Source organism: Chelon labrosus (assembly GCF_963514085.1).
Source record: "Chelon labrosus genome assembly, chromosome: 13".
Lineage (NCBI taxonomy): Eukaryota > Metazoa > Chordata > Actinopteri > Mugiliformes > Mugilidae > Chelon > Chelon labrosus.
In genome coordinates this window covers 20241893-20254496 of record NC_140346.1, presented here as the reverse complement: position 1 = coordinate 20254496, position 12604 = coordinate 20241893, and the positions used below count along the sequence as shown (strand labels likewise).

The 12604-nt window shown below is 42.1% G+C and overlaps 1 protein-coding gene across 1 annotated transcript in view; it reads right to left on the bottom strand.

Annotated features, from left to right (window-relative positions):
• The window catches only part of igsf9ba (immunoglobulin superfamily, member 9Ba), a 71884-nt gene that overhangs the window by 47246 nt on the left and 12034 nt on the right, over positions 1 to 12604 (bottom strand). The window contains exon 2 of the mRNA XM_084559341.1: positions 6106 to 6303. Coding sequence (XP_084415467.1) covers positions 6106 to 6303 — 198 coding nt within the window. The remainder of the gene's footprint in view (positions 1 to 6105; positions 6304 to 12604) is intronic.

Genomic DNA, 12604 nt, shown 5'->3' with positions numbered 1-12604 from the left:
CCTCCTGGGCATACACCACTTACGCAGTACAAGGTTCTGTCTACTGTGAAAACAGAGGAGCTAACACCTTGTTTAGATCACATCACAGACTGTCAGAGAGAAAAGCTTTGAAAAGTAAACACTAATGATCTAGAGTGACAATGCTGGCAGAAAAAAAACAAAAAACGCTTTTAAACTCAATAAGCTTCAATTAAGAATCAAAGAGCAACTTAAAGCAGCATAATTACAATACAGTATGGGCACTAAAGCAAAAAATTAAAATGTCGCCCTCAGTAATTATTGAGTTGTCAGCAGATGTCTTGACTGTAGGACACACTGTGGGGTTGTTAGCAAAAAGCAGTATGCTATAAAACTCTCATAGATCTGTATTTGTATTTCACTTTTTCAGAAGCTATAACAAATATGCTAATTTCAATGGTGTGACTTAGGGGAAAGGACTAAAGGAGTTTGCACACCAAGCTGAAAAATGTCCCTTACATTGTGCCAGTCATATTTAACTCACTGAAGTTTTGTCCACGATTGAAGCTATCGAAACTTTTTTTTTTTAAAACAACCCAGAGCGACCATAAAAATGTGTTCATCCAAAAAATGTTTTCTGAATGTTTGGTTCCAGTTTTGGTAGCACAGCATCAAACTGAACCACTGACCTCCTGAAATAAACCTGCAAATGATCAGCACAGTCCCTTTATCAGCGGTTCACACTCTATTTGCTCTTGACGTCTTCTCGGGACTGAATGCAGCTGATGTTCTCTTTTTCTTTTTCTACTTACAAGAGCTGAGAAGACGACAAAAATATTTTGTCAGCTTTGCGACTACAATTTAACTCGTATTTGTGCAACGGACCGAATAATGAAGTGTGTCAAGTTTTACATGCAAGGTTTCTGTCATTTTTTTACCTGATGATCGATGAAAATATACACGTAGAACAAATATCAGAACATTGTGAATCTTAATTTATTAATTTAATAAAATATTTTCTTGAATTCTGGGAAAACTTTATTTATATACAAGTAGAATTCATACATTATACAAAGAGGGTAACTTAACACTCCCAGCCCTCAACTGAAACTTCATAAATAACCTATATTTGCCATTTTATTGTGTTGCAGAGTTGTATTTATTCACATATGAAGTAAAACAATAGCCTTTAGCTCCATTGTAGATGGCTGACTCGACTTTATCAGAGCTAATGTTGGATTTTAGTTTGATAAACTGTCACTTTTTTCTCGTTTATTGAAGCTTATGTTGTTTTTCTCAAGTGAAGCTGCCACAAATGTTGTTTGAGTTGCTAAAATCTCTTTGCAACCAGTAGTGCAAAACTACTGGTTGCATGCTACCTTCACCACCACAAAGAAAAAGACAAATCTTTAATAACTTTCTATTAACAGTCGCAAAAAAACACGCTATTTTGCATCGAGTCTGCAGCCATCTGCGGACGCTGATGCCAACGTTACATACATATCCATACTAATCGCGTGCATGCCAAGGCTAAACCTGGTGGCAAGAGAGATATGATTTCGTTTTCCAACAGCTTGTCCCAAAGCGGGAGGATCTGACACTAAAATTTCACAAGCTGCACGTCTGAATTATTGATTGCGTCTTCGCTAGAGTGGGCACAAAAATAGATGTTTTTAAATGTTATAATTTCCATATAGCCGCAGGACAAACTGACAAAGTGATCCGGGATAGCGGGGAGATATGTGGCGGTTCTCGCTTTTGCGGCGGATTAAACCAGGGAAACACACAGCTGTAATGAGAAAACGGCTTCTCTTAGATTTGAATTATATAAAATTAACACACTGTGGGTCTCTTAACAATTAGTAGGACTGAAAACTGAACAATAGCAGTGTTCGCCGACACAGACGCATTGAATCTGGATGGATTTCTGGAATAAAAACAATCTGCAGCGTGTAAATATGTGGATTTGCGGATACTGTAAGTACAGTATTCATGGTTAATCTGCTCTGTTTGGGTAGCAGCTGTGTGATGGAATAATCACGCGTTCACTCTATCCATCAATGTTATTCATACTGAGTGATAACAATTCATGGGAATAGCCCAAATGAGCTCGGAGACCGCACGGACCCACTAAGCGCCCCAACGAGCGTCTCATAAACTGCAGTCCAGCGTCATTATCACACTGTCACCATGCACATGCAATCCCCAGAATACACTTTAATCTATGTAATGAGACTGGCCATATTCATGTTGCATCTGCTCACTGGTAATTCCTCAACAGTGGACTTGATGCCACATGGCAGCGGCCCGCTAGTGGGGTCCAAGTGAGCACAGTGGAGTGTTGTTGTTGCCCTGCAGTTAGTCAGGAGGTTAAAGTAAACAATGAAACGCTCCAGCAGCTGCAACATCTACTGTATCCACTACAAAATAAAGAGAAGGCTTTCCCCGACAGTGAGTCACTGCCATTAGAGCTTCTTCGCAAAGAAAAACCCCGCTTGAAAATGCCCTCAGGGAAAAATTTCAGTGAATACAACATTATTCACACAGTTTTCACACAATTCACATGAATAAAAGCACTGGAAAAGGTCCACATCCAGGACACTCACACTAGGAGGGTTAATCGTGACTTTGCCTCTATTCCGCAGCACCAGGTCAGGATGTGGGATTCGTTCTGACGGCTCACCATCTTATCACAGACACTGAGGCAACATCAGAAGAACCAATTGTCTGCTGTAAGGACTCACACTAAATGAAAGCTGCAGACATGGTGCCAGCCAAGAGAAGGGTATTTTTACGCTTGTGACGCCGCGATGAAGTGAAGAAATTTAAGTTACTATTATCAATATTCTTACATAAACAGGAGAGTCCTCTCCTTTAGCTCAATGGAGGATGTGGCTCATAAGTGATGTACACATTGGAAGAGATGTGGCGACAAGAGACTAGGACGATTTAAGGAAATTCAGAGAGTTGTAAGAGACTTGCTGTGGTGACATGAAGTGGACAGGACCAAAGTTGAGCTAATCGCAACCAATGGGAGCGACTCGTACGGCTGATATATAACGCAAACACAGAGTTCCCCAAACTCCCATCAAACCGTGATTTTGGTTCCCACCAACAAATTCACCAAGCTAATACTTGGGTTGGAGCACTAGGTGTACCCATATTAGGGGTCGCGTTAACTGAATATTTTCCGTCACTGACCATGTTTTTTAAAACGGTGACGGAAAAATATGAAGGCAATCTGTCAATTTGGCAGATTGCAATTCACACCCCAGACCACTTGGTGGCGAGTGAGCATATTAATTATCTCTTGTCTCTCTTGATTAGTAGAGTAAGAGTCAGTTAGTTTCGTTTATCTGCCGGCCGAGTGAGTGGCTGCTGATTCTCGGTTAAGCAGGGATCCACGAGCAGCAGTTATGGGTCGATTAAGTTTCGTTTCTCTGCATATTGTGCGTATTAACAAGAATAACCGGGTATAGAAAATGAATGAATGAATGGATATGTCATTATTATCATTCTAAAAAAAATTAAAGTGACGGGTAAAACTAGATTATGATGGGATTTTTATGACCCTGTCAGTCAAATTGACAGACAACGAAAAAGACTAGCGCAAACTCTGACCCATATGGTTGACAATACGTTCTTTTCACAGACCAAGCATCTTCCTCATATCGGCAATTTCTTTAATGTTTTTTACGTTTAACTTGAAAACATTTATTTTATTTGTTTATTTATTTGATAGGGACAATGCTCATTAATCAACAGACAAGTTACTTGCTGTAAACAAGCCAGAGTTAGCTACAAGTGCTAGTTTCCATCTGTTGTCCCTAGCCAGATCTTAACAGGCACCTTTTTGAGGGTGGGAATATTCAAGAGGGTTACCGAGGCAAGCAGAGCATGCAATGTCCACTAGAGTGCAACTGTCAGCTACGAAGCAATGGGCGACGAGTGACTTGCTTTATCCGTGGACGATGCTTCGGAGTGTTTTTATCAAAAAGACCTCTGAACACCAATGTGAGCTACCGGCCCGGCACCAAACATCAGACAGACACGGTCAATAATTAGCTGGCAAATCCCGATATTTCTCTCAGGTGCTGACAGACCAGAAAAAGAAAAGCAAAAACTGTCCTTCACCAGGTAACTCATGCTACTAAAATAAGAAAATACTGACGAACAGTTTCCTCATATCAACTTAAAAGTAAATTTGACTAGATTTGTAGTCTGCAGTTTTTAGTGTGGTTGACATTTTGTTCTGTTATTTTGTCCACCCAATTGAGCGTTGTGTTTCCTCTGCCTTTAGGTGCACAAACCATCAGTTAATGCAGGTTTAATAAATTGAGCGAGTCATTTTTCAATTAAATTCCAATAATTTGTCGGTTATTGCTTCATAGCAGCAAATATTTCCACGCTTTATTGCCATTAAATTACTTTATCTCCACACGTAAGGATTTTTAATACACTCTATCGACTGCGTGCCGCATGTGCCCTGTGCTGCATTGTCACTGGAGTGTGTGCGGAGGCATGTATGTACAATGCAGTGGTAAATTGCTGAGACGCAGTTATTTCCCTCTATGCACCGAGACGCAGCAGATGCCCCTGCACAGCCCCGAACGCCGTGTTCGAAGAGAAAGAAGAGCGGTTCTAGAGCCAGAACAGTTTGCTAAGGCAGCCGAGTTGTTCTCTTCACTACGTAAAGACCTCGGCATGCCGTTCTCGCCTTATAACTTAAAGCCCAAACAGCTGAAGCACCACTTGGAGGGGTAAACACCGAGGATCACGCTGCAATTGCAGGTCAATCTTCTCAATGAAATAGGATTGAGACGTACACAGCGCATTTGCACGGCAATCTATTTAAAACTGGTTGTCAGATATGGTTCTGCTGTCGGCCAGAAGCTCATAATTAGGTCTGCAGCAGTGTAGGGAAATCTATATCCCGTATAATCACAGAAATGTTTACAGAAGGATTACAGTTATGCAGTGAAACTATGTAATGTTTCTGTCGTAATCTATCATTACTACAGCGATCAGTTTGATGGAATCACAAGGGCAGAGTTGCCATGGCAGGAAGCACTCTGCATACTCCATATTATAGAGAAATATAGAAGCTGAATGGACTGATTGGTTCACTGAAACAACTTCAGCTAAATTAGATGATATATTCTCTTTTCTCTTTGCAAACACTCAAAAATCTGAGACACATTTAGCTCGACTCGACACAACATCCACCTACCTCTAAAGCTCACTAATTACCACGATATATGTTGTTTGTTTATTCAGCTAAAACACCAAATTGTCAGAGAGACAGGGTTTTATTGGGATTATGTGAGGGACCGAGCCTTGCAGGGAGCGTCTTGTCGTCGGCATTAAGTTTCAAGGCGCCAAGTAAAGAAGTTACTGCACATTATAGTCAAAACCCACCACACAGTGCCTAGATTATTCAGTGTTTTTCTAAGGATGACAAAAATTTAATTACAATGAGTTAGTTAGTCAGAGCCAAGGCAGATTTATGGTTGTATGATAGATCTATGACGTAGCTCCATCTGGGGCACATCGTCATGACAGGAACACCAAACAATTGTTTGAGGAAAGGGGTCACGCAGATGGCTACCTTTTGGTACATTTTGCAATGACCATAAACCTCCTTAAACCTATGAAATGCATGAAGGCGCATTGACAATACCCTCCTCTTAAGTTCAGTAAGTTTGGTTCAGACACTTAATGGAACTAGTGCAATGAAGCGACGCCTCTCTTATGTTCGTCAGGGGACCCTGAGAGCCGACAATCACCCCTGACCGCAACAGTTGTGATTGGCCCAAAATGCATTTCCTCATGCACATCTCTCTGTGGTCGGACAAGCACGGAAAACTAACCCTCCTTCTGCCTCCACGCCATCTACTCAGACTCTCCTCTCTCTTTTTTTTTTTTGTCACCGTTATTCGAACTACTCAGAGTGTATGAAGCTTGAATTAGCACTTGAATAGCACAGTTCAAACATGACATTAAGTTTTTAGCAGAGTGATTTGTGTCTTTCTATTCAGCCACTGGTTATCAGTATGTTCTCTGGTCCAACTTTTAGACCAAACCTGTTACAGATAAAACACACAGCACACAACGTGTTTCAGAGATGGAGTATCCGGCTCATCTTACCAGTGTATTCTGGATCCACATGAGGAGGGTAGAAGCGGAAGTTGATGAAGAAGGGAATAGGCACTCCAAACTTGAACCACTCCACCACATAGGGGGGCTGCTGGCCGTCCAGGGGAGGGGACACGTCACACCCCAGGATCACGCTCTCTCCGGCGCGCGCCGTCACTAACCGGGGCTCCTCTCTCACTCCGTGGGCACCTGAGGGGACACGGAAGTAGTCTTTAATAATGTTTGTCTCAGCTGGGCCCGGAGTCCGACACGCAGAAGAACAAGATGCGGGAAAAATTCGCATGCACAGAATTCCTGCAGACCAAGCAGGAAAATCTCAAGTCATCCAAGACCAATTTACAAACAACAATTGTGAGGCAATTAAAGTCGATCGACTAAATTGATGGATTAGAACTACATTTTGTTTAAGGTGTACCATACTCTATGCGTACTCTGACTGGTCAGCATGCACATGGGTAACCCCCCCATCATCTTCCCTCATCTTATCGGCCTATCGTCATCTGCCACCTGCATCTGTTGGTGAGTGTTTTGTGGCCGTGCCATACTGTACTATAAATGAGCTGCCAAGGGGCTCCATTGATCATAGCTGGCTGCCGCTCAGATGAGCTTTACTATGAGCACCACCAGGCCTGGCGCTTCGCCACGAATGTCCAGGCACGCTGCCGAGCGTTGACCTATCAGATGACTCAAAGGTCGGCGTACCTGCCTCAGCAGAACGCTCACTCTGGGAATGGATTTTCTCCAGCTGCCACCCCCGCTTTCATTGAGCCGGCTGCATCTCCACCGTCAGAGCAAGCATGACTACCCGCCCTCGCCCAGGGGGAAAATCGCTTCGGGGATCAAGAGACATGCTGACGTTTCACTCCAGAGCAACACCAGCTGAATAACTTAACGCTTTCATTAGCAGTATCATTTGCATTATCAGGGATAATTTTTACTGGAGAACAAATACATGAGCACTTGGAGGTGCCATGGGCTCGAGAAGCGCTGCTGCTACAGTCTGCAACGAATGTAGACCAACATCTCTGAGGTGTAAAGCTGAGATGTTACATGGACTGTGAGCAGCAGAATTAAAACCCAAATATTTCACATTTTCTCTCTCTCTCGGAAAAAATAAAAAATAAAGCTTTAACTCCACCCCTACAGGCCATATGCACCACTTAGAGATTGTGTTTACCAGTTTAATCTGCATTATCCTGTGACAGAGTTAATCCACTTTATTCGTTTCAGCCAGCACAGACTCTCGACAGAAACAGAGCAGATTTAATCAAATTACACTTTTTAAAGTGGAGATGGGGTCGGCCAGTTACGGGCCTCGGTGCTGGAATCTGCTTTGCAATTGTGCCTCTTTAATAACACATGTGTGCATGACTCAGTAAATCCCACATGACCATTTAACAGCCTGTGTAGGTCTCTGATGGACCAACGGGAGAGAAACAAAAAGGATGAACTCAGAATTATCACAAATTTAATAACTGAAGAATCTCACATTGGAGCTGATTTACAACTACACGCCAAAGAGTGTTCATCAAAGAGAGAACAAATCTCTAAATCGTGCAACTGATAAATTAGATAAACTCATCTTTTAAGGCTGGCCAAAAGCCTGACATTCACACCTGCACACACTAAATTGCATCATTGCCTATTACACCCCATAAATAACTTATGCTTGCTTTGGTTTGGAAAACAAAGAAATAATTTTACTTCTGATTACACCAAGCTCAGACAAAAAGCAGTAGTTAGATATTTTAGAAGTACTTTAATGATTGTTTTTGCATCGCGTTAGCTTAGCTTAGCATGAAGGCTAGAAACAGGGGGAGTAAGCTAGTCTAGCTCTGTCTTAAAATAGCAAAATCTCACTATAAGCACCTCTAAAGCGAAGTAATTAACACGTTACATTTATTCGTTTAATCCGTACAAAGGTGTAACAACCTTCGTTGTGCTGGTAGGTGGATTTTGCAACCTCAGGACAAAGCCAGGCACGTGGTTTTGCCATAAATTAAGCTAACTGGCTGTAGCTATTTATTCTACAGAATCAACAGCAGTATTGATCCGCTTATCTAACTCTGTGGCAAGACATTTAGTGAACACTTTACCTCACTGGAAAGAAAGCAATGTTTACATTAAATACTGCTTTATATTATATTTTTGTATCGGAATGTATAAAGATGCATTAAGCATATTAAAAGCTGTGCTAAATATTGTTGCCACAAGTCATAATACTGGCACACATGCAAGTTTTCTGAGTGTTATTGATTGATTTTGAAGCCCAATGTGGTCACACCAGCCGCCGCCATCTTTGATCTGCCTGACTTCTGTATAACTCCGGCTAATTCAAAAATGGGTGAACCACCCGTGACTGAAAGTAGCCTGACCTTCACTTATTCATAGATTTGATTGACTCTGATCGCGATACAGACAAATTAACCCCTGGAAAATTAGTTGCAAAGACCAAAAGCTGTAAAGATGTTTATACTAACATGAATTCGTCCAACTTCAGTTTTTGGCGTTCCTGTGTGGGCTTAATTTTTGGTATCTGTAGATGTATGTATATGTGTACCGGAGCTGGGGTGTTATATTACAGATTATGGAGGAACATGTCTTTTGTCTTTACTTTTCTTACGCTCCATGGCTCCCATCCATAATGAAACACACTGGACTCATTGTTTGGTTTGAGTAAGTAGAGTCACTTGACGTGAAGCTCGGGCTCAGACCTGGTGGCACAACAGTGAATGCTGCTGAATTCCATTGTTTTCTCTGCAGACAGTTCAGGTTGCAGAAGTTTAGCAGCTCGGGTTTCCGGCGGACATTATTTTTGGATCTTTGTGGCGGAGATAAAAAAGAGAGAGTGTATCTCGCTAACAGAATATATTTTGGGGGCTTGAGATAATGTATTGCAGGGCTAATAATTCTCCACTTCTTTTTATGAGAACCTCATGAGGGGACAATCAGCACAGGCTTGGTCACTGCTTTTCATTTCCTTAATGGAGATACTGTGACCCGATAAGAGTTTATGGGAGCTGATTCAGGGGAAAATATTTACGCGCACAACAAGTCATAAACCTGGTACAAAGATCCGAGATATTCCAAGTGCTGTAGATACAAAAGAGAGATGGTTGCGACGAGTGCACTGTTAATGTCAACTGAACTCAAGTTGAGGAGTGAAGACTGAAAACTCTCCAAACACACAGAGGTGGAAATCTGTTGAGTAAGATCTGCATAAATCAGACATCTAATAAATCCCGCCGACCAATATGTTTGATGTATCTATCCTCGGTCTAAAGGGGATTTACGGCCATGATCATGAGTTCCTGAAGGGCAACAATTCAGTCTGCTGTCAGATAAATCACCTGAACGGTGAGCGGTTCACATACAAAAGCAAAATACAGGGCGAATAAGTCCTCACAGTTTGGTGTCAGTCAAACAGACAGTGAGTTAGAGTGAGAACTTGGGTTTTTTAGGCCATAAAATAGAAAGAAAAATGTCCGGCAAACACATTCTTGACTTTCTTGAGCTTGCTGAACATCATCTCGTACAGAAAAGCAGCGTGACTCAGCCTCAGCTCATCACAGGATTTCTCAAACTGTCTCATTTATATACATTTAAGGAATACAGAGGTCAAACTATTGGATTCACAAGAATTTAAATGAGTGTATGGCAGAGACATAGATTTAAAATGTGACCCGTTGAAGGTGCCTCGACCTTAAAGGGGAACTACTGTTTTTTACAACCCGGACCTTATTTCTGGCATATAATACGATCGTTTACTCACCCATATAACTTTTGTGTAATTTGTATTCCTTCGGGAGATATTTAGATCTGCATATATCCATGTAATGGCACCGAAACGCAGCCTCTGAATAACGCATTATCTGCTAGTTTTTTTGCAACGTAGCTGAATATTTTTCCGATTCTGAGGTTGTGGACGAACCATAGCAGTAGCAAATTACAGGTAAACAAGCCGACCGTCGCGGGTGCGCGCGGCACTCAGAGATGACATCATCCAGGTCAGAAGACATCATCTGGGGTCTGTAGGTCAATCTACAGACCCCGGATGATGATAACAGGTAACTCTGGACTCAACAGGGAATAGCACTAGCGTACGATTACAAAATATTGGTGAAATGAACGAGTTTCGCAGCAGATAATGATAATTTAGTGGCTGCTTTCGGTGCCCCATTCACTCCCACTATATGGATATACGCTGATCTAATTATCTCCTGAAGGAATATAAATTACACAAAAGTTATACGGGTGAGTAAATGAGAGTATTTTATGCCAGAAATAAGGTCCAGGTTGTAAAAAACAGTAGAGCGAGAAAAGGTACAACTTGGTCAGATATTATCACTGAGTCACCACTGAAGTGTTGCACAAGCATTGGAGACATTATCTCTTTAAACATTAACAGGTGAAATCAATGGAGTGACAAAAAAAGTCGGAGCCACGCATTTACATGTTGTGCTTCTTGTCCATCATATAGCGATAAGTGTTGGGCGTCAGCTTGTCACTTCATGCTGAAAATGTGTTGTAGCTTGAAGCTCTCGCCGCTAGTGAGAATGCTATGGACACAACAAAAACGAAGGTCGACTGTGACGTTGCCTCTTGTCTTCTGTGCCTCGACCACAAAGTCTACAGCCAAAGGTCAGGTGGTACATATGTTCTCCGCCTGCATGAAAGGAAATAACTATTCATATTTCTCTCTTCATGTTTACTCTTGTCATTTCTCTTTTTGTGCACTGGTTCTCAAAGCTGAACGACCAATCAGAGTGATCTCTGAAGCGGCTCGTTCCACCACCAATTCAACGTGCTGAATTGGCTGAAAAGCTGCTGATGCGTGGGACACACTGCAAAATCTAGAGTCACAGACTCTCGCTGATGGTTCGATATCAAACGACCGACTATGGGCTTGGTGTGTCATGGTCTTAAGGCTGGGAAACACTGATGAGAGCAAAACTGTCACATAATAAGCACAACCTATAAAAAGGACTTAAACCAATTATGATAATGTTATTACCCAATTATTTTCTGTCGGCTGACTAATCCATTAATTTAACAACTAATTAATTGATTAAAAAATATCAGCAAAAGCATATGAAGACAAATACACACAGTAAGACGTAACAAACATTACAAACCAATCAGGGACAATCCGTTCGCTGTCAATCAACAGCAGTGAAATCCTCATTCAGCAGGAGCTCACAGGGTTAAATCAGCAAGAGAGCGTTTTCTGACTGAAATGTCTCTCTGCACAAAAACCACACTCCACTGTACTTTCAGTGATGATCACAGATTTGTACAGTAAATAGCCTCTCGAGGCAATTCTGGCCAATAATAAGGCAGAGCAGAGCCGGGGAAATATTTTGACAGTAATAACACAAAATATGAAAACCGAGGGAGTTCAGTGAGAGACAATTTTAGATGATCAGCGCTTGGATTTTCTGATCTAGGCCTCTTTAACCTCTGTTTTTTTGTTTTTTTTGAAAGCGCAACAATATTTCACCCACTTAGACTAAAATCTAATATCTACCTCATGCTCGGAGGATAACCATTGCTCACTGCAGTTGGGGATTTCGTAAGGGATGCATCAAAAGTAACAAATGCCGTGTGAGGATATGAGCTCCGCTTTTATGCCGGACGGAGCTCCTGATGTAGAGGATGTAATGGAATATAGACTGGACGGAGGCTGGAGAGAGAGCGAGAGAGAGAGTCTCAAGGACGTGCAGCCACTGGGCTGGATGGGCCACTGACAGGGCGGTAATTGAATGCCAGCCCGCATGTGCTGAAGGTCACATCAGAGAATGGCCTGAATGTGCGTGTGTGGTGTACGCTTGTGTGTGTCGATACATATCTGTGTCTCCGTGTTAATGTGGGCGAGCGAAATTTAAATAAACTACAACAGAATACAAACTACTCCTGCCATTTAAAACACAATTTAAGACAAATATTCCTTTTCTACTGCCTCTCTCATCCTCCTACATTTAGTGCGAACACTATCTCTGCAAAACTGCTCAACTGCAGAGAGTTCAATCACAAAAGGGAAATTCATTCATTCATTTTCTGTAACCGCTTGTCCTCTCGAGAGTCGAAGCTGTCATTGGGCGAGAGGTAGGGTACAGGTCACCAACAACCATGTCTTTGGACGGTGGGAGGAAGCCAGAGTACCCGGACAGAACCTACGCAGACACAGGGAGAACATGCAAACTCCACACAGAAAGGCCCCAGTTGGTCAATTGATTCGAACCCAGAACCTTATCGCTGTTAGCTAACCACCACACTACTGTGCCGTCCTGCACACTGTATGCACTCTGTAAACCAAAATGTATTTTCCAAATCAGGCTAAAGATAGAGAGAACCGGCAATGGCAGCCGACATATGCGGCCTCATGTTGCCTGTGTCTAGACCAAACCGTTACACCTGAACACATTGCAAAGACCACAGCCTGGTCAGATTGTAAATCCATTCTGCGGAAACCTTCTCTTCATACCAGCAG